At 57.4% G+C, this 21,545-nt stretch overlaps 1 protein-coding gene across 4 annotated transcripts in view; it reads right to left on the reverse strand.

Moving 5' to 3' along the window:
* Positions 1-2,356: 2,356 nt before the first annotated feature.
* Positions 2,357-21,545, reverse strand: part of CLMB (calcimembrin) — a 31,172-nt gene continuing 11,983 nt past the window's right edge. For 2 of the 4 annotated variants that reach the window (XM_022582997.3, XM_089903383.1), the window contains 2 exons: positions 5,796-5,930; positions 2,357-2,894 (listed from right to left, as the gene is read on the reverse strand). In XM_022582997.3, coding sequence (XP_022438705.1) covers positions 2,836-2,894; positions 5,796-5,930 — 194 coding nt within the window. In that variant the 3' untranslated portion in view covers positions 2,357-2,835. Of the gene's footprint in view, positions 2,895-5,795; positions 10,117-21,545 lie in introns of those variants that run through there. The other 2 variants (XM_022582996.2, XM_089903381.1) reach the window with 2 other exon arrangements.

Below are 21,545 nucleotides of genomic sequence, written 5' to 3' on the forward strand. Positions count from 1 at the left end.
GGAAGGTGGGGAATCTACCCGCTAACTCTCATCCACAGTGGGTGAGGGGTACTGCCAGGCGGCCCTGAGAGCCTGCACCCCAACTGCTCCTGCACCGAAGGAAGCCCTTGGAAAGAAAGGTGCGGGTGCGGCAGCAGAATCCTGCTGGCACATAAAGGGGGGGGCACTGCCCCTGCAGATGTGGTCCCAGGTACCCTGCTCTTACCACCCACCCCACATTCACACCCTCAATCTCCCAGACTCCTCACATCCCCGTGGAATTGTGCCCATTCCCCAGATGAGCAAATGGAGGCCCAGGGAGGTTGGTGACCTGTGTGATTGTGACTCCCATTTACTGACTGTCTGCTCTGTGCCAGGGACCATGTGGGGTTTTACGTAGATCATTTTCCTTAATCCACATGTGCACCCCACATGGGAGGTCCTGTTACCCTCACTTTTACAGGTGAAGAAAAGGTTCAGAGAGGTTGAACGGCTTCCCAAGGCCACACAGCACCATGCGGCTCCGGCTGACACCCTTGCACCCCTAATCTTTCTCACGGCTCCTAAGAGGGATGCTGGGGCTGCAGTGGGGTCCCATGCCCCCTGATATCATGCCCTAGAGCTTGCACGGAGCAGGCCCCCTACACCTCACCCCTCCCTCACGGGGAGACACAGCTTGCTTGAAGGCAGAGCCTCAGGGGCAGTGAGTAACGTCACGGAGTTTCCTGCAGCCTGGGGTGCAGATGTCACCAGTAAGGGTCCCCCTCACTCAGCCGGCACCGTTCTGGGGTATGTAACCCGGGCTGGCTTCACCAGGGCCTCCAGATTCAAGAGGCCCAGAGCCCAGGACTGGTGTGGGTGCCTTGGACCTCAATACCTTTCTTTCTCCAGGAGACCAAGGGGACTCGCCTGGGCCCTGCAAGAAAGCCAAACCAGCACCCCAGGGCTGCACAGCCTCTGGCCGGCCCCTCCACCTCGTCTCCAGCTCACAGCCCTCTTCCCATTGCCACGGGCACTAAAAGCCTGGGATGAAGTGGCGATGAGCCAGGGCAGGCTGCTGAGTGGGCTGGAGGCCTCTGAGCAGTGCCCAGGAGGTGTGTGGGCTCCTCCAGCTGTGGACGGAGCCAGCCCTCAGGGCGAGCACCCAGCCCCGAGACCCAGCATCCCCTGTGTTCCAGAGGGAAAAGGACGGGGACAAAGTGTCAGCGTCACATCCAAGCAGATATGAGGGGCACTGGGAATCCAGGCGGAAAGGGATGCTTTGCCTGGACAATCAACAAGAACTATGTGCTGGGAGGAAGCTCTGTGAGGATGGTAAGAGAACAGGGTCGGGGCCTCCCTGGGGGTGCAGTGGTTAGGAACCTGCCTGCCAATGCAGGGGACGTGGGTTCCAGCCCTAGGCTGGGAGGATCCCACATGCCGCGGAGCAACTAAGCCCGCGCGCCACAACTACTGAGCCCACGCGCCACAACTACGGAGCCTGCACTCTAGAGCCCGTGCTCCACAACTAATGAGCCCGTGCTCCACAACTACTGAGCCTGTGCTCTAGAGCCTGCAAGCCACAGCTACTGAGCCCGTGCACCACAACTATGGAGCCTGCACTCTAGAGACCGTGAGCCACAACTACTGAGCCCATGCTCTACAACTACTGAGCCTGTGCTCTAGAGCCCGCGAGCCACAAGTACTGAGCCCGTGTGCCACAACTACTGAAGCCCGCGCGCCTAGAGCCCGTGCTCTACAACAAGAGAATCCACCGCAATGAGAAGCCCGTGCTCCGCAACGAAGAGTAGCCCCTACTCGCCGCAACTAGAGAAAGCCCGTGTGCAGCAATGAAGACCCAAACGCAGCCAAAAATAAATAAATTTATATTAAAAAAAGAAAAGAGTATGGGGTCTGGGTTCAAATTCTTACTATCTGATGGCCTTGGGCAAGGGATCTAAGCCTCTAAGTTCCTCAAGTGCCCCATCTGTAAAATGGGGATAATAATAGTGTCTATGCCGGGAGACTGGATTATTATTCCCAGCCCGTCTCTCACTCCCTTTAATAGACATGTCCATCCCTTCCTGTGCCATGGGACCGCCCAGCTCACCCACGTGGGGTTTGGCCGTGTGACTTGCTTGGCCCACACGCCAAAGCTGAGAATGCTCTCGCACGGCCTGGCTTGTGCTCTGTGCGTCTGTCACAAGAACGCACTCCAGTAGCTGCTGGCCACAGAATGAGGTGGCACAGGACACTCTGCAAATCAAGAGGCCAAGACCATCCAAAGACCCATCACCAGCCGGACCAGCCCCTCCGTGATAAGCGATTCTCTGGAGCCTACCTGTGTACCCGGGTGTGCACCACCTTCTCTGCCCGCCCAAGAAGCAGGGTCCACTGCTCGTTACACGGGATCTTTACTTACAGTACAGAAAAGAAATTATAAATCACTTTTTGGACTGTTTCAATGTCTGTAAGACAACTTGTAAAAAATGAAGCCAGCCCTTTGCAAGGAGTCCTTATATGTGCAGACCTCCTGGGCACCCGTCTGCATGGCCCAGGCCGCTGGGAGTCTGTCTAGAAGAGAGCCTCTCCCTGGTACCCAGATGGCCGTCACTGTGCCTCGGGGTCGGCAAGAATATGTAGGCATCAGAGGTCCGGTCCACTCAACGGGGGCTGGGAAATGTCGTTCTGGACGAGGGCAGGGCCGATTCCTCGCTCCTCTCGCCACGCCTCTGCTGGTCCAGTGCCGGAATCTCTCTGTCTTCCCAGCCAGCGCTCTCAGCACATCTGCCCCAGGCACCCCGGGACGTGCCAAGCGAAGGGCAGCCAGGGAAGGATCCAGTGCAGGGAAATCCCCGACCCACGCGTGCCTTCTCCTCAGGCCTCAGGGTCTGCTTCTCCATCCTCCGGGCCCGACCCTGACTCCTCCAGCCAGACTAGGAGACAGAGGGGGGCGTCAACATCTGGATGGACCCCACCACCACAGCCAGGCCCCTTTCCCTGGGAGCTCCATGGCCGGTGCCTCTGGGCACCTTGCTTTGTACCAGCGCCCCAGCTCCCTGTGCATACGGCACGGGTGTCAGCCGCTTCTGAGAGGGGACCCCAGTGATGCTGGGGCTCACCCGGGTCCCACGGGATTTCCCACCCATCCTCTGCCCACACCCAGCACCGAGCTCCCCCAGATCTCCGGCTGAGGTCCCTGGGATTGTACCCCTGGCACCATCCTTGGCTTGGCCTCTTCTGAGTGCCTGTCTGGAGATGCCTTCAGGCCCGAGGCTGGGCGGGAGGTCCCCGCTTCTAGACGGGGAGTTGAGACCCACAGAGGGGTGACCTTCCCCCAATGAGCAGGGTAGTCTGGGCAGGGCAGGGTTCTCTCCAGTCCCTTGCTGTGGGGGGAGCCCCAGGTATCTGATCACCACTCAGAGCCCACAGCCCTGGAGGGAGTGCTGCCCTAAATATCGCTGGTGAGAAGACCAAGGACACAGGCCGCATGCGGGCAGTGAAGTCAGGCCCTTGACCTTCCTTGTCACGAATGCTCACGGCCTCTCTGAGGCACAGCTGTTCTCTGTGAGACAGGGGAGCCGAGGCCTCGTTCCCAAAATCACACGCTACTGCGTGGCAGAGCCGGGATCCAAATTCAGGGTTTTGTGCCTCCAAGGCCTGTGCCCTTTCTCCTACACCTCCCTCTCTACATGGGGAAAAGCAGAGGGTCAGGCCTGAGCTCTGCCACCAGACAGGACAGGAGGGGCCCCCTGTGCTGGTCCCTCGGCACTAATCCACCCCGGGACTCCGTGGGCTCTCAGGGCCTCTGGGCTCTCACCCCGCGGACCCTGAGGAGTAACCATGAGTCTCCCCGGCACTCACACTGGCCCTAGGAGCAGGGAAGGAGGTTATGATCCCATCTTACAGACGAGAACACTGAGGCACTGAGAGAGAAGGGAGCGTAATGGCAGAGCCAAGGACCAGGGCCTCGGCTGCCCACACTCAGCTCTCTGATTAGATGCTGAAGCAGAAACCCAGCTCTTCTCCCACCCTGCTGTGTGCCCTTGGGTGAGTTGCTGTCCCTCTCTGAACCTCAGTTTCCCCAGCTATAAGCTAGAGATAAGGGCGGTACTCACAGCCCACAGGGTTGTAGCGAGAATTAAATAAGATTTGTGGAAAGCATTTAGCCCGGTGCCGGGCACTTGAAAAGGTGACACAGGACTGTGACCAATGGCTATCACTACTGTGCATGGCCCAGCTCCAGTAACCACACGGGGCCTGGCCCGAGCCCGACGGCTTCTCCAGCTCATTCCCCCTGGCGGGCAAGCTGACATCCAAACTGAGAACTTCTGGAAAAGCCTCCCCAAGTCCCCCACTGACTCCCACCACTCCCACATCAGCCTTGAAGGCCCGTGTCCTCTGCAGGAGCCAGGCAGGGCTCGCGTCACGACCGTTGATTGGCTGAATGACGGTAGCCACCAAGACGGGGTCTAGCCTGGCAGTCCAGAGCGCAAGCTCCAGATCTCACGGCCTGGGTCTGAATCCCAACTCTGCCACGTACCAGCGGTACGGCGAGCGTCTCAACCTCTCTGAACATCAGTTTACCCATCTACAGAATGGGGATGATGAAAACGGGACCTAACTCAGAGCTACTGTGAGACCTCAAGGAAAAATCATAATCAGTAAGCCCCCTACATACGAACCTTCAAGTTGCAAACTTTCAAAGAGGCAAACGTGCGTTCGCACGTCCAATCACGTAAGTTAGTTCACGTGTCTGGCGTACATCGTCACGTGTGTGCATCCTCTACAAGCGGTTGTGCGCTTGTGTACTTTCCTGTACAGAACTGTATAGACTACAGCAGTACAGTGTCCTTATTTCAAGCCCAGGATGTCCGGAAGCAAGTGTAAAAGCAGCGGTGATGTAGCTGGTACTGCACTACCCAGACATCACTGGACCGTTTTTTCAAGAGAGTAGCTAGACTTGAGTCCAGCAAGAAACCAGAACCTGTGCCGTCAACGTCAGGCACGAGCGAAACTGCAGCTGGCCCTCCGTCTCCTGTTGCTGACGGTCCTTGCCAGCCCCTGGGTGCCAGGTGTTGTGCTCTACTACTGTACTTTTCAAGGGACTGTACTGTAAGTGTGTTTGTTTATGTATTATTTGTGAAAGGTATTATAAACCTATTACAGCACGGTACTATCTAGCCAACTGTGTTAGTTGGGTACCTAGGCTAGCTCTGCTGGACTTAAGAATGCGCTCTCGGAATGGAACCCGTTCGTGTGCAGGGGACTTACCGTATTATTCGCAACAGCAGCAATAAATCTGTTCATGAAAAATGTCCCACTGGCTCCCATAGTGTCCAGAAAGGGGCCGGGGGTGGGGACACAGCAGTTTGGGCGGCTCCCTCTCACCCTCTCTCTGGGAACGGTCCCACCCCTTCTCTCCTCCCTGCAGTGAGCTGCCACGGAAGGCGCGGAGATCAGCCACAGCCTGGGCGCGGGGGAGTTTCCAAGCCTGTCCTGTCCAGCTGAACCGCGGCGGCCGGTAGGACGGAGGCCCAGTTCCCCAGCTGCGGGGGAAGGCACCTCCATCCGTCACCTCGTGGGCCCGCCCAGCCCCATCCATCACTCGCCCGGCTGCCGGCGGGGGCTGTCCAGCTAATTACTTAACGTGCCACACCTTGCTGAGGCTGGTGCCACGGCGAGGGGCCCACGGTGGAGTGTACGCAGAGCCGAGTGTAAATTTTTAATAAACTGGGGGTGGGGGCAGACCCACAGCCCGGAAGGGGGCCCCGTGAGCCGCGCCCAGCCAGGCCCCCCAGACCCGCTGGCTCAGCGTGGTGGCAGGGTGGCCTCACCTGCCCTCCGGGAGTCCCTCGGCAGGGTCACGCCCGTGGGGGTCGGCGGGGTGATGATGATGTTGGGTACATCCAGGTGCTTGTCGCTCAGGACGGGGGCCTCATCACGGCTGCCGCTGACACACATTTTTAAGCCTGAGAGGGCAGGCCGTGGAACACACACGTACACGCACGACAGAGAGACAAGCATCAGTGGAGGCCGGGGACTGCCCACCACTCCTGCCGGCCGCCCTTCTCCAGCACTGTGTGTCCCCACGCCACACGTGAGGAAACTGAGCCTCAGGACGGCGAAATGACCCGTCCGACCCTGCGCAACTTGGCGAGGGCGTGAATTTTCTTTGCTTTGTTCACTAATGTGACCTGGGTGTGTGACACGCAGTAGGTATTCAAAACACGGCTCTGAATGGATGAAACCAACCGGGCTTGAACCGGAACGCAGACCTGTCCGAATCACAGCCATGTGTGAAGTGATCTCTCCCACAAATTATTTTCTGAGAGAGTTTGTGTGAGGTCAGCATTGTTTCTTCCTTAAGAGTGATTGAACTCACCGGAGAAACTGTCTGGGCCTGGAATTTTCTTTGGGCAATTTGGTTTCTTTAATAGAGATGGGGCTATTCAGATTTTCTGTTTCCTCTTGCGTCCATTTGGCTACGTTGCATTAATCAAGGACTCTGTCCATTTCTTCTAAGTTGTTGAATTCCTTCTCTGCTCTCTCCCGTAAACTCAGTACAGGTAATCCAGCCCAGCCCAGTTTTCATCTCCAGCTGACATAAAAGTACTCTCGCCAAACCCCTTCCTCATTCTCCCCATCTGAGTCAAAGCCGTCACCATGCACTGGAAACCAGAGCCTCAGCCACAGTCCTCCTGTCCTCCTTGCCCTCCAACCCTCCGGCCAGTTTAATCAACCACCAAGCCCGCAGATTCCACCGCCTTAATACCTGGGACATCCTTCCTCTCCCCCTCTCACGCCCCTAGCTAGCCTCTCCGCACCCCCCCACGCCCCTAGCTAGCCTCTCTGCCCCCTGGCTTACCCCTCAGCAGCCCACCCTCCAAACAGCAGCCAGAAACGGCAAACCTGATCATACCTCGCAGCTGCTCAGAATTCTCACCAGCTCTTGGCAACTAGCTACAGGCAGCATTTTTCCAAAAGTGTGTCCCCTGCAACACTGGCCTCCTCAGACTCCCTCCGGAAGGGGGTTCCATGATCAAATGAGTCTGCGAATCCCATCTACTCTGTCCTCTTGGAGAGTACCATGCATGTTAGAGAATTAAAGGCTCTGAGAAGTCCCGCACTGAGGAAGCTGCTTTCACTGTGCTTCAACCCGGGCTTCCTGAACTTAAATAACCTTGATGTCTGTTTTTGGAGGGACACCTGTTACCATCTCACAAGGCCATGAGTCATGAGATACATATTGGGAAATGCTGATCATAAATTAGAGTCAGCCTGTTAGCCCAGCCTTCAGCCTTCACAGTCTGGCCCAAACTCGTTTTGAAGCTTCATTCCCTGCCACCTGCCCACACGCCCCGAAATGCCCACAGCCCCCCAAATGCCCTGGGCTCCCCAGCCCTTTCGTGCCTTTGCACAGGCCGCCGCGCCTGCCTGGAGCGCTCCTCGTTGCTTTGGCAGGGTGGTGACCTCCTACTGATCCTGCAAAAGCCAGCACAGTAGGCTCTTCTGTGGGGGAAGATGTCCCGGGTATCTGACCTCGCTCCTTCAGTCTGAGGTCTTCCAGGGCTCATCTCACTGTATGGCAACGACTAGTTCTGTCTCCCTTTACTGTGCGCGTCTGGAGGACAGCCTCTACTCACTCAGCCATGTGTCCCTTGAAGGTAGCATTATGCCTGGGACAGAGCAAGTAGGGGTGCTTTCAATTTTAAATAAAAAACAACTTCAGGGGCTTCCCTGGTGACGCAGTGGTTGAGAGTCTGCCTGCCGATGCAGGGGACACGGGTTCGAGCCCTGGTCTGGGAAGATCCCACATGCTGCGGAGCAACTGGGCCCGTGAGCCATGGCCGCTGAGCCTGCGCGTCCGGAGCCTGTGCTCCACAACAAGAGAGGCTGCGATAGTGAGAGGCCCGTGCACCGCGATGAAGAGTGGCCCCCGCTCGCCGCAACTAGAGAAAGCCCTCGGACAGAAACGAAGACCCGACACAGCCATAAATACATAAATAAAATTTTAAAAAAAACACAACAACTTCAGGCACTGCTGAACTGGGTAGTCACATCTTTGTCTCTATGTCCCATCACTGTGGTTTTTTTCCCCCCCAAACAGCCCCAGACTGGACTGCATCAGCTCAAGTATCTGAGCCCCTAGCCAACATCAGGAACCGAGCAGTGGGGTGGCCTTCCCTGACCCCCACTGGGACAGTGCTCCTAGATGACCACTGTAGGGTTGGGGTGGTGGTTCTCAAGTATGTCCCCAACAGGTAGAGTCTAATTCCCCTCCTCTCCAGCACGGGATGGACTGAGGATGAATTCTAATGCCTAGAAAAAGAGGGAAGGGATGGCGTGTGACTTCACGAGAGGTCATAAAAGACACTGCACTTCCTTCGTGCTCTCGCTCTGGGGAAGCCAGCCGCCACGTTGTAAGGATGCTCAAGCAGCCTGAGGAGAAGCCCAGGTGGTGAGCCAACAGCCGTGGGAGGGAGCCACTTAGGAAGTGAGTCCGCCAGCCCAGGCAAGCCTACAGATGAGGCCACAGGCCCAGCCGACAGCTTGACTGTAACCTCACGAGACCCTCTGCGACGGAACCTCCAAGCTAAATCATCCCTGAATTCCCAACCCCCAGAAACTGTGAGATAATAAATATTTAAGCCACTAAGTTTGGGGGTGATTTGTTACCCAGCAGTAGGTAACTGATACAGTCAGCGCAGCTTGCCTGTCCTTGAAACTCCATTCCTGTTTCCCCGCTAGGGAGCCCCTGTGGCCCCCTGAATCTAACAGGCTGGTTAGTTTTGTAGAAAGAGGCCACGTCCCCTGCATCAGACTACAAGCCCCTCAGGAGTACCCACCAAGGCCGCTGCCGACCTTCTTGAAAGCCTTAGTATGCTGTTTCTTCCTGCCATCTTACACAGAAGCCCAGAATGTAAAACACATAAAAAGAAGCCACATGGAGGAAGCCCTCCTGTTATCACTGCACCAGTCAGCCTTTAAGGATCATTGGCCACGTGCCAGACACTTCCTCCTTCAGTCTTCATGGCTACCCCGTGAGATGCAAACTCACAGACTGAGGACCAGAGAGGGTAAGAGCTTGCACAGCGGTGAACACCCAGTGCACAGGCAGGGGCAGGATCTGAACCCAAACTCGGGTCTGTCTGACTCCAAAAGCTTCTGCTTCTTGTAACCACGATCCTATAACAGAGCCAGGAAACTATCTGAAAGGTGCCTGAGAGTAAATATGCTTTACTTTCGGGGCTATGCAGTCTCTGTTGCAACTTCTCAGCTCTGCCACTGAGGGCAAACACAGCCACAGACAATATGTGAATGAGTGGGCGGGGCTGTGTGCCAATAAAACTTTATTTACTCAAATAGGAGGAGCAGCCAGCTTTGGCGCAAGGGCTGTGGTTTGCCACTGCCAGCTCTATAACATCCAGGGGTCGGGGAGTTTGGATCAGGGACATGCCTGACGTCCTAACAGGCAACAAAGGAACCTCAAAAGCCCGAGGCTCGTTAATGCCAAAACCAAAACCCAAATCCCAGACCTGGCTGCTGCTGCTGCCAAGTGACAGGTGCTGGGCGTGAGGAAATGAACGGAATGAATGAATGGGAAGTACTTGCCCAGTGAGCTGGGGCCAAGAGGGTGTTCGGTCCCTGCTAGCTTCCTCGAGAATCATCCATAAAGTGTGTCTCGGGGAGCACCGGCCACAAAAGCAAGGTCTGACTATTATTATCTGTAACCGAAGGGAGTCTCCCTGCTCAGTCTCCAAGGCTCCTTCCTCGGCGAATATTCCAAAGTTCTAAAATAAAAGGCTAATGGAGAAAAACCACACTCCCCCCAGGGCCACCATTTGCATTTTAACATGTTCTGGGAGCTCGGTGACAAAGCCCACATTCTTTTTTTTTTTTTGAGGTACGCGGCCTCTCACTGTTGTGGCCTCTCCCGTTGCGGAGCACAGGCTCCGGACGCGCAGGCTCAGCGGCCATGCGCGGCATGTGGGACTTTCCCGGATGAACCCGCGTCCCCTGCATCGGCAGGCGGACTCTCAACCACTGCGCCACCAGGGAAGCCCCAAAGCCCACATTCTTAATCAGGAAGCATCAGGTCGCTTGGTGGGCCCTGGAGAGATGCTGGAGGCTGAGAGGAGAGAGGGGAGGAGGGAGGGGAGGGGTGGGGAAGGGGGGAGATGGGAGGGAAGGGGGAAGGGGAGGGGGAAGGGAGAGGAAGGGGGAGGGGAGGGGAGGGAGGAGAGAGCGAGGAGGAGATGGGGGAGGAGAGGAAGGAGGGAGAAGGGAGGGAGGGAGAGAAGGGGGGAGGGAGGAGGGAGGAGCGGGCGGGAAAGGAGGGGGCCAGGACTCCAGCCCCTCTCAACCCCCCAGGCCCCCCAGCCTCAGAGCAGAGGTGGCTGAGCACGAGGGAGCAGCTCTCAGGAGATAAAGCCGACTTTAGGGATTAAAAACAAAAGCCAGCCTTGCCCCAGACAAGAAGCTCATTTGTGCTAAAGCCAGAAAGGTTATTTGTTAATTATGTGCCCGTCTCAGGCCAGTGAGAGCCCATTTCCTGAGGGGAAGGGCTTGGCTGGGATCCCAGGGGGCGGGGCCCCAGGAGGGAGGAAGCGGGGCCCCAGAGCCGCTGAAGATTTTGACTGGGCATGTGATGGGGGGCTTGCGCAGGAAGCCTTCTGGGCTGGCAGCTGTCACCCGCCTCAACCAGGCCCTGCTCTGGGGCACACGCCGTCTCCGTTGTGGAGACGGAACAAGCTGGGCCTGAGCTCTCTGGCCTCCTGGCGCCCACTTTCCCACGGGGGAAACGCGGAGGCTGTGATGGGAGGCCAGGCCGACTGCCTCTGAAAACCTGGTTCGGCCCTTGCCCATGCCCCGCTCCTGGGCAGTGGTTTTCCATCTTGGCTGCCTACTGCGGCCACCTGGAAAGTTTAAAAAATATCCCGGGGTGGGGGGGGGGACCCTGCCCCCAGGGGGCCAGATTTCACCGTGCTACACAGGCCACCAGGACTTTAAAACGTTCCTGGGTGACTCTGACAGCAGGGCTGGGACCCCCTGAGCTAGGGCACCTGGGAACACACGGCTTTCCTCGTATCCACGGCTGGAAAAATGGAGCTCTGATACCAATCTTGTAGGAATGAAATACAAGGTACGGGGCGTGGGGCTGCCCAGTGTGGGAGAAGCAGCCTGGGGTCAAACACTGGGGGAGGTGAGTACTGCTGCCGCCGCCTCCCACAGAGATGAGCCACCCCTTCTTAAGCACCCCCCGTGCCAGGCTCTGGGCGGAGTCCACGTTAATCCTCACACCATCCCTCGGATTGCACGCTAGGGTCATGGCCATCCTCCAGCGAGAAAACCAAGGCTTGGAGAAGGAAGGTGACGTGTCTGAGGACACGCAGAGGCCAGGTGGCTCCCAGGCCTGAGCACCCACCTCACTCCTTCCGGTATCAGCCACCACTTCTCATCCTTCAGAAGCCCTGAGCCAGGCCTATCCTCTGTTCAGGATGCCCCAGGCACGGGGGACACCGCACCATTCCTGGCCCCCGAGCCACCCAGAGGCCGCCAAGAGCAGGCATCGTGGCTTAAAGGCGCCCTCTGCTGGCTCTTTTTAAAATGACGCTCGATCAGCACCCTGGTGCCGGCTCGCAGACCCTGCCTGGGACCACGTCCCTGGATATCCACTCTTCCCCAAGGCACCATCACACAGTGGCCCTGCCGGACCCACAGTGCAGTGGGAGGCCAGAACGTACACCTGGGTTCCTCCACTGGCGGGGCTCCACCTCTGGGCCTCCTTTCCTCACCTGCAAAAATGGGGGTACTTCATATTCGCCACCTCCAGGGGGCGCTGAGAAGATTAAGAGCCACACTGAAGCCTTCACTCCAGCCTAGGGGTCTGTTACACGCATTTCGCAGGTGAGGAAACCACAGAACCCGCCTTGCAGTGCACACTCAAGAAACACAAGCTGTTATTATTAACATGATATTCTAACCTTAGCACTTATTCACCGATGCAGCCAGTTCTGAGCACCACCCACCCTCTGCGTGCAGGTCAGGGACCTTGTCTCATCCCTGCAGTCACACAGCTGTCTGTGGAGTGACTCTGAAAAGATATTCCTGGTTCCAACTTAACACTCAAAGGAGACCCTTCCTCCTCATTGGGTTGGAAGGGCCACGGGCTCGGGAAGGAGGAAAAACCGAATCTGAGTCTCAGTCCTCCTGCTTCCCTTCTGTCACTTCCCCGAGCCCGGCCTGCTCACCTGCAGGGTGAGGGCATGCTTCCTTTCCCCTGCAGCGCACGGATAAAGCCCGCAGCACAGAGCCAGGCCCAGGGGAGATACTCAGTCCACAGGCACCTACTGTGCACCTACTGTGTGCTGGGCATTGTTCCAGGTGCTGGGGACACAGCAGAGAACAAGACCGTCTCAGCAGGTGGTTCTCTGCTTCTCCCGTCACACACTGACTTCCTCTGCCTCTTGCTTCAGGCCCCAGCAGCAAACCAGGACCCCAAAGAGTTCAGAGGAGGCTGGAAAAAATAACGAGGGTCCCCTCTGATCCAAGCCATTGTCGGGAGGGGCCCACATGCGTGATCTATGACAACAGGGCTCCCGGGAGGCCGGGGTCTGTGTGAGCATTTCGCAGGGATTCATTATTTGGTCCTTCCAACGAGGCCCATCTTCCAGATGGACACCCTGGGGCACAGAGAACTCACAGGGGATTTGACACACAGCCTGTCCTCCTGGGGGCCAGGAAGCAAAGAAACACGTTGCAGAGCCTGGGTCAGTGATAGGAGCAAGCAGCAGACGATGGCAGGGAGGGCTCTCGGGTCGGCAGCAGCACGCACAAAGGCCCTGGGGCCAGGCGGAGACTGGGGCTGGCACTAATTCCTCAGAGATGACCGGGTGTCTGGATTTAGTGCAGGTCTTTCAAAAAAAACAAATGGACAAATGCCTCCGAGGGTTCCAGATGCACTTAATCTTTTTCTTCTTTTTTTTTTTAAATTCCAATTAAGGGGAAAGCCTTGCATTATTACGAATGAGGCCAGGGCGGATGGATGGGGGTTTTACCATTTCTCGGCAGCCCGGGCCCAACGGAGATGGCAGTGGATGTTTTAAATCTCTTTTTAATTAAGGGAAAAGCCCCAGCTTGCGTCAGGGATGAGCTACTGAAGAGAGAAGCTGGGAGGAGGAGACAGAGAGGAAGAAGCTTCGCCACGGCCAAGTGGGAAGTGTGTTCACCTCCCCGACAGCAACCAACCGCCTCCCTGCCTCTGCTGGACTCCGCAGTCCCTCCCTCCCCGCCAGCCCTGCCCGGTCCTGGTGGCGGGCCTCTCTCCTCCTCACACCAGCCCCTTGGGAAGGCTTCTCGGGGGTCTCGGCCTGCAGAGTGAGGGCTCAGATGGTGGGGCCAGCCCGGCTCCATCACGTCTCCAATGTGTGATGGGCAAGCAGCCCCGCCCCCGGCCCTCAGTCTTCTGGCCTCTAAAATGGACTCAAGAGTAGGCCTGCCCTCAGAGGATGACGGAGAACTGAAGGCAAAGAAAATCCACAAAGCCCTTGATGCCTGCCTGAGCCGTGGGAAATGCGTGACGTGTGTAGCTCTGGGTCCTCAGCCTCGGCGCTGCTGACGTCTGGGGCCAGGTTATTCTTTGTGGTGGGGCCGTCCTGTGCTTTGAAGGGGGCTGATCAGCATCCTGGCCTCCAGATGCTGTAGCTCCCGCACTGGTGACAACAAAAAGTGTCTCCAGACATTGCCAAGTATCCCCTGGGGACAGGGTTGTCAGATGAGATTCAGGACAAATAATTTGTTTTAGTATATGTCCCATGCTACATGTGGGACGTACGTACGTATCCTAGGCAATTAGTCCTCGTTTATCTGAATTCAAATGTAACTGGGCATCCCATTTTATGTTTTTTTTCCCTCCTAAATCTGGCAACTCTACCTGGTGGGGGGCAAGATACCCCAGAGCTGAGAACAACCGTCAGAGCTGTTACTAACTGATAGTTATTTGGGTATTTCAGAGCAGGTGCCTGGGAGCAGGTGGTTTCCTTTGTCCCGAGTGGCTCCACTGCACGTCTGCGTGGCTGGAGCCACGGGAAGTGGCTCGAGGATGGCCTGAGCCAGAGGACTGACCTCCCCAGTTCGCCCTTCACCGGCTGTGCGGGCTGAGCAAGCTTCTCAACTTCTCTGAGCCTGTGTTTCCTCAGCTGCAAAGAGGCTGCAAGTGGTGGGCCCCTTGGTGGAATAAAGATTTGAACCTTCGCCCTAGATACTAACCCATAACCTGCAGGGCTCTCGTCAGGACATGTGACATCAGGCAGAAGGTGTCTGGGGCAGCCTGGCTAACAGCAGGGGGCCAATCGTCATTAATGCTACTAATAGGATATTGTGGTTATTACTGTGCAAATAGGCAAGGAGATCCCAGTTAGTCCCAGAGGAAGGAGGTGACTGGCGTTGTCCAGGGCAAACCAGGGAGCACCTGGGGGAGTCCGGGCCCCGAGGATAGGGACGTGTCCGCCAGCTGTGGGCAGCTGAGGCCTGAGAGGGGTGCAGATGGGCAGCCAGACAGCAGAGCCCTCCAAAGACGGGGAGGCAACAACGGCTGCCTCCGAGCAGGTGGCTGGGAGGGAGGTGAGAGGAGCCTGACTTATTACTACATATTCTTTTGCACAGTTTACATGATGTTTTACACATTCAAAAAATAAAATAATTTAAAAGAGAAATAAAACATCTTCTGAGGAGGGGTGGACATAGACAGATTTAGGAGGTGGCATGGGGAAAAGGGGCGGGGCATTCCTGCTGCAGGAAAGGTCTGATGAAGTTGAGGAGGTGAGACAGTAAAAAGGCAGTGAAAGGGCCGGGGGGAGAATTTGGAGTACAGGCCTGGAGAGGCAGGGAGGGGGATGGGAACGCCACCAGGAACACTCCTTCTCCCTTGAATCACTGAGGAGCGTGGCCCAGCGTGTGGTCGCAGGAGCCCAGGAAGCTGGGAGTCAACCTCACGGAGTCCTGGGCAATGGGGTCGAGCCGGTCTCCCCAGGCCAGAGACACGGGCAGCTGGAAGAGACTCTGGAAGGTCCATCTGAGTCCTGCTCTCACCTCACTCCCCAGCCACCCAGCTCTTTTTCACCTCTTCACTTGGAGACAGCCATGATTACTGTTTTCTTGTGTCTCCTTCCAGAATATTCTATGTATATACGTGCAAATATGTTCCCGGGCATATGCCTCTTCTTTTTCCAATACAGGTGGTGGCAACAGAGCCACTGTTTGCACCTTGTTCTTTTCACTTCACTGCAAGCGTTGGAAATGGCTCTCTATCCGTTCAGACAGAGCTGCCGGTCCTTTTTCACAGCTGTAGAGTATTCCCCGGCACGGCTCACCCTTCTGACCCACAGGTGGGAAGCCCACGGCTGGGCCCTCAGAGTGTGTCTCACGGAGCCGAGGCCGGCTGTGGCGGGTGGCTGTGACAGGGGGCTCCGGCTAAAAGGACAGGTGTCCTCGGTGCCAGGCCCTTCCTGTCCCACAGCGCTTGGTCTGAGCCTTCGGCCCATGTAGATGCTGGGCTGTGCGGCCCAGACCCACCCCCCAGGGCCAGGCTAGTCCCCAGCGGCCCGGATGCTGCCCGCGGCTGGTTCACAGTTCAGCCCCTCCCAGGGCCTACCCTCAGCCCAGGAAAGGTGTTCACCCAGCTGGGTGGAGCTGGGGTGAGGCAAGCAGGGCGCTTAGGGTGCACAGCTTAAGGAGGCCCCTGCTCTCAGGGCCAGCCCTCCCCAGTAGGTGGCCAGGTAAAAGGCCTGTCCCCCTCCATCCAGGACAGCTCTGCAGGGCCATTCAGCTCCCAAACTCCCATGGGACGGGCGGAAGCCCAGCCCCGCCCTCAGCCGGCCTGGCTGCGCACGGTGGGCGTTGATGCCACAGGCGCTCGCCAGGCCGCAGGTCTGTCCTGCCACCTGGAACAGACTGAGGACAGCTGTCCATTTGCGTGCTGGACTCCCGGGCACGTCAGTGATCTCTCAGGGTGGACACCAGGATCACTTACTCTTGCTTTGGCCGTGGAAGGCCTGGCCCACGGTCATAAATAAAATTTCAAAGCCATTCCAAAAGGGGAGAAAGCGTATGGGCGCATCTTAGCACGTCTGCGTGCGCACCGCACCCCGGGCCCCAGTCCCAGCTCCTGGCACGCCTCTTCCCCTCCAGCAGCAGCCCTGACCCGGGTGGGGTCTATCTCTGCCTGTTTCACAGTTAAAAACAAAAAGCACTGATTCAGGGAGTGCTTGAAGACCCTCAGCCAGGTCACACGAGTCAGCTTCACACCCACCTGTCTCGGGCCCCGCGAAGCCCGTGAGGCAGAAGCATTAGGATGGGCGGGGGGGATGGGGGGGGGAGGGACGGCCAGAGGTGGATGTGGGGCAGCTCCGTCCTGGCCCAGAATCACGTCTACACCCCAACCGTGAGGCTGAGGAGCCACGGCCCAGGAGGCAGGGAGGAGTTCCACAGGCCCGGGCCCGCCGCAACGCAGCTGATATCCGGTGAACACGGCCCTCGCCCGGGAGTCCTAAGCAGTGCCAGGTCCCGTCCACTGAGAGCAGCAGAGCCAGGCGGCGGGTCCGGCCCCCCTCCCCCCTCTCCGCGTCCCACCCCCGCCTTGCTCCGTCTTGCCTTCATTCCACAAACACTTCCGCAGCACCTCGCCCAGGCCAGGCCCGGAGGGAACTGAGGGCACGGCACCGGGTGGCAGGGGCTCCTCGTGTCCGGGGTGCCCGGTCAGTTCCCGAGGCCCTCAGGGCCCCAGCACGGCCACATTCTAGCCGTGTGGCCTGGGGCGTGGAGCTTCACCACCTTGTGCCTCGGTTTCCCCCTCCGTACCCGGGGGGGGCATGAGCAATCGTCCTCAGAGCCTTGCTGAGCGGATGGCGGGAGATGTGGGAAGGCAGGAGTGGACCTCCCTACCGGGCCGAGGGGCTGAGAGGGCACAGCGGCCCCAGCCATCCAGGGACAGGCCTGGGAGGGTCCCACAGCTTAGTTAAAGTCGAGAGAGTGTTCATTCCGCAAACATTTATTGTGTCCCTACTGTGCGCTGACCCACAGCCGGGAACAGGGCTCCAGGGATGAGTAAGGCTGCGTGATTCCTGACCCCGTGGAGCCCCGAGAATAAGGAGGAGACAAAGGTTAATCCCGGGTGGGCCCCAGTCAGGGACCGAGCCGCGGGCCCTCCCTCCCTCCTTTGGAAGGAGGCAGGTGCTGGGTTTAATAAATCCCTGCTGTGTGCCAGGAGGGCCGACAGCTCTCCCCCGGGAAGGGGCGGGGCCAAACTAAGCCCCATCTGCTTCAGCGTTTAGAACAGGCTTTGGCTGCCCACCCCTCCTCTGGGTAGGCTGGGGGTCTCCTAGCCCCCCGAGCCCTTCTCCCGGTCAGAGATCTGTTCAGAAGGTTCCAGAACAAGCCCTGGATTGGAGCCTGCATCCCTGAAGCCCAGCCAAGCTAGTCTGGCCCTTGTCACCTTTGGGTGTCAGTCTCTACCCCAGGCCCACCAGAAAAGCAAGGGCACGGGCCCCAGACAGTGGTTCTCACCCCAAGCTGCACAGGACAATCACCTGGGGAGCTTCTTCCAAACTAAATCCCGGCGCTGGGCAGCACACCAGGGCTGCCCCCTCCTGTAGGCGCCGTAAGTGATCCTGATGTGCAGTGGAGGATGAGACGGCTGCTCTGCAGTGATTCCAGTGCCTCCGATTACTCGGAAAAGACATTCCTGATACAACGCTCAGCTCCCATGGCCCTGCCTGTCCCAGGGACCTCCATTCCTCCTGCTTGGCCCCCGCCCCCGCCCCGCCCCCAATTCCAACCACATTTGACTCTTCACTGCTCATCAACTCACCAAGCCTGTTCCCGTCTCAGGGCCTTTGTTGCTGTTCCCGCTGCCTAGACACTGTTCCCTGCGTCGTGTGGCTGGCTCCAGTGTCGGCACTACAGAGAGGTCTTCACTTGCCTCAAGCCCCTCTATTGCACCTCTTTGTTCAACTCCCTTTGCAGCTCTCACCACAAAGTCTACCAGCCCGGGTCCCATGTTCACACATTCATTTCTGTCCCCTGTACGTGGAGGCAGGGGAGCCGTGCTTGTCGCTGCCGTGTCCTTGGACCCAGTGCAGTGCCCGGCATGTGGCAGGCGCTCAAGGACCGTTTGCCGAACAAATGAAAAGTCACACAGGAGCACAGCTCTGGCCTGGGCCTCTCCTCCAGGGGAAGAGAGCACCTGCTGTGTGTCGGGTTCTGTTCCAGGGTGCGCAGGGGTGGCAAGGTTAGGGACACCCCAGGATCTCCACAGGCCCATTTCACAGGTGGGAACACTGAACCTCAGTAAACTAAGATATTGAGCCTTGGCCATTCTCCACCTCGGGGTGGATCCCACTGTGTGACCTTCCCTTTAAAAGTATGGAGGCAGCACGGTTCTGAAAACTGCTCAAGATGTATTAGCCAAACGAATGCCTTTGTCTCCTACCCTTGTGTTGCGCTCCTGGCCCCGAAGATGACTAAACCCCAGCTTCCTCCAGCCCCATCTGGCCAGAGCAGTCCTCGGCCTGCCCACCCGCCGTCCCCCTTCAATCCCTCTGACACCTTCCTGCTTCCGGCGTTTGCCCGGAGAGTGCGTGTGGCCTGGGACACGGTCCCGTCCCACTCTTTCGCAGGCCAGCTCCGCCAGGCGTGCGGCTTCCTCAGCGGTGCCGCCCCCGGGCTGGGTGGGCTGGGTGGTGATCTCTGTCCTGGCACAGAGCAGCTTGTGCTCGGACGTCTGTTCCAAGTAACGTGCATCTCCTCCTTACTTTCTAGGCTCCAGGGGTTCAGCGACCGTGGCCGCCTTGCTCAGTCCTGAAGCCCTGTACACCCGGCTGTGGGTTGGCACACAGTAGGGACACAATCAATGTTTGTGTGATGAACAATCCCTCGACCAACTCTGGAGCCCGCTGCGGGACAGCTGGAAGCATGTGCTTGCACTAGAATGGGGCAGTGCGGGGTGACTCTCACTTGTGCTGTGATCCGGGGCTGGTCTCCGGCCTCCAAACGCCAATCAGAAAAATCGGCATCGTAACTGCCACCTCCCAACCACCTAAACCTGGATTACAGGGAGCAGAGGCTCTGAGCCCCAGAAGGGATCCGGGAAAGATGCCCGAGCAGTCAGGGCCCCCAGTGCCCAGTGTCCTGGGGAATGCACCTGTGTCCTCCTCGGTCCCCACCCTCAACGTGATCATATACTCCACAAAAGAGACTCTACAAAAGCCCCGACGTCAGCCGGATCTCTACAGGGGGGCATGCTACAAAGCACCTGACCTGTCCTCCTCAGGACAGTCAAGGTCACCAAGACAAGGAACTTCTGAGACACTGGCCCAGCCCAGAGGGGCCTAAGGAGACGTGATGACTAAATGTAAGGTGGGTCCCAGATGGGATCCGGGGACAGAATAGGGACGTTCGGTAAAAACTAGGAAATTAGGATAAAGCATGGACTCTAGTTAAAATAATGTATCTGTATCGATTCACTGACTGTAATGAACGTAACACACTAATGCAAGATGTTAAGTCCAGGCTTCAGGTTGGGGACGCCCCGCTGAGAGCCACACGGCCCCATCATGTTTCCTGGCAGTGCCACCTGAGGCCGACCGGGACAGAACATGCTTGGCCAGCAGGAAAGGCACTCCCCCCTCCCCACCGCCTGCTGAGCCAAGCCCCTCCTGACCGGCCCTGGGGCCTCGAGCCTCGGTCCCTGTGCCTCGGTCTCCCCATCTGTAATGTTACCTACGTTGTCCAGCTGTAGTGAGGACGAGATGAGCAAACTGGGGGAAGACGCTCAGGGAACAGGGCCCGGATCACGGGGACAGACACAGCAGCCCTTACGTGAGAAGGTGCGAGGGAGGTGCTCTCTGGACGGCGGACCGTCCCCACGGGTCACAGCTGCTACAGCCAGGCCCTCGAGCACAAGGCCCCCACTCAACATGTCCCACTGTGCCCACCCTCCTTTGGAACCAGAAACAAAAGGACTTGGGCCCAGCTGTGCTGTCTCCCATGTCACACTCTCGTGATCGCCCACCTTGGGCTGAGTTTTTATTGCCAGACAGGCAATGAGCACGTTCTAAAAATAAGACAGAGAGCTACGTACTTGTCCCACACGCGGGAGGCTCAGAGGTGAAGTGACTTGTGGTGGGCGGAGTAGAGTTCCCTCCAAATGCACATCTACCCAGAACTTCAAAATATGACCTTATTTGGAAATAAGGCCTTTGCAGATGTAATTCCTTAAGGATCTTGTGACGCAATCATCCTGTATTTAAGACTGGCTTTAAGTCCAAAGATGGGTGTCTTCATAAGACAAAGGGGAGGACAATGTCTTTCTAAGAGAAAGGACACAGGGAAACACAGGGGAGGAGGCCGGGTGAAGACGGAGGCAGACACAGGAGGGATGCGGCCACAAGCCAAGGATGCCTGGAGCCCCCAGGAGCCAGAAGAGGCAGGAAGGATTCTCCCCTCGAGCCCCCAGAGGGAGCACGGCCCTGCTGACACTCTGATTTCACACTTCTGGCCTCTAGAACTGTGAGAAAATAGATTTCTGTGGTTTTAAGCCCCCCAGTTTGCGGTAATTTGTTACAATGGCCCCAGGAAACTAAAACACCGTCTTATAGGGTTAATGTGAAGATTTAAGAGAGCGTGTGGATAAAGCCTCTAGCTACAGTGGTCACTTCAAGTGTTGAATTAAAATGTTTTCCTCTGAAGAGACCATACCAGCGGAGGCTAAAGCTAGGCTTCAGGGACAGCCCGCCTGGGATCCAATCCCACCTGGGTCCCAGCTGTGTGGCCCCGGGCAACTACATGACCTCTCTGTTCCTCAGCTTCCTCCCCTGGAAACTGGGAATCCTAGAAGTACTCACTTCGTGGTGGGAGGAGGGACGGATGACTTGACCCACTCAGAATGAACAAAAAAGGGCCTTGCCTGGGCCAAGGCCCCAGGAAGAAGCCACCATTTATCCATATTACTTGACCAGGTCATTCTGATTTCTGGAATTTACCTCAAACAAATACTAATTTTAAAAAGTTAGAAAGCAAAGATGATCAAAATGACATGATCCACGAAAGCAACACGCTGGAAACAACCCAAAGACCCACTCTTGGCAGAACTGGACAGACACAGGCATTAAAGAATTGTGAAAGTGATACTGGCTGGAGACATGCAGCACTCGCACCCAACATTAAATAAAATATAAATAGAAGACAGTGTGCAAACTGCACGTCCCAGCACCAACAACTAGGCGAAAGCACACCTGTGGGCAGCGAGGGAAGGGACACAGATAACCGTGAACTTCACCGGCGCAGGCATCCAGCCCTCTGCAGTTTCCCGTAAGAAAGAGGTTCCCAAGGGGGAGAGGACCCAGGGCTCCTGGGCTGGGGGGCCTGGTCATCCTGGTGAAGCACAGGGAGAGGGGTTCTGCGCTCCCCCCAACCCCTGTGCCCTGAGTCACACCTAACCCTGTGTGGGCCTCGTCACCTCCAGAGACCAAGGCTGGGGGGGTGGGGCTGGGGGAGGGAGAAGGCGGTGGGCCAGCTCCAGAGCGCCA

Source organism: Delphinapterus leucas, chromosome 20, assembly GCF_059928025.1.
Source record: "Delphinapterus leucas isolate spDelLeu-1000000601 "Yukka" chromosome 20, BTC_Dleu_Yukka2, whole genome shotgun sequence".
NCBI lineage: Eukaryota > Metazoa > Chordata > Mammalia > Artiodactyla > Monodontidae > Delphinapterus > Delphinapterus leucas.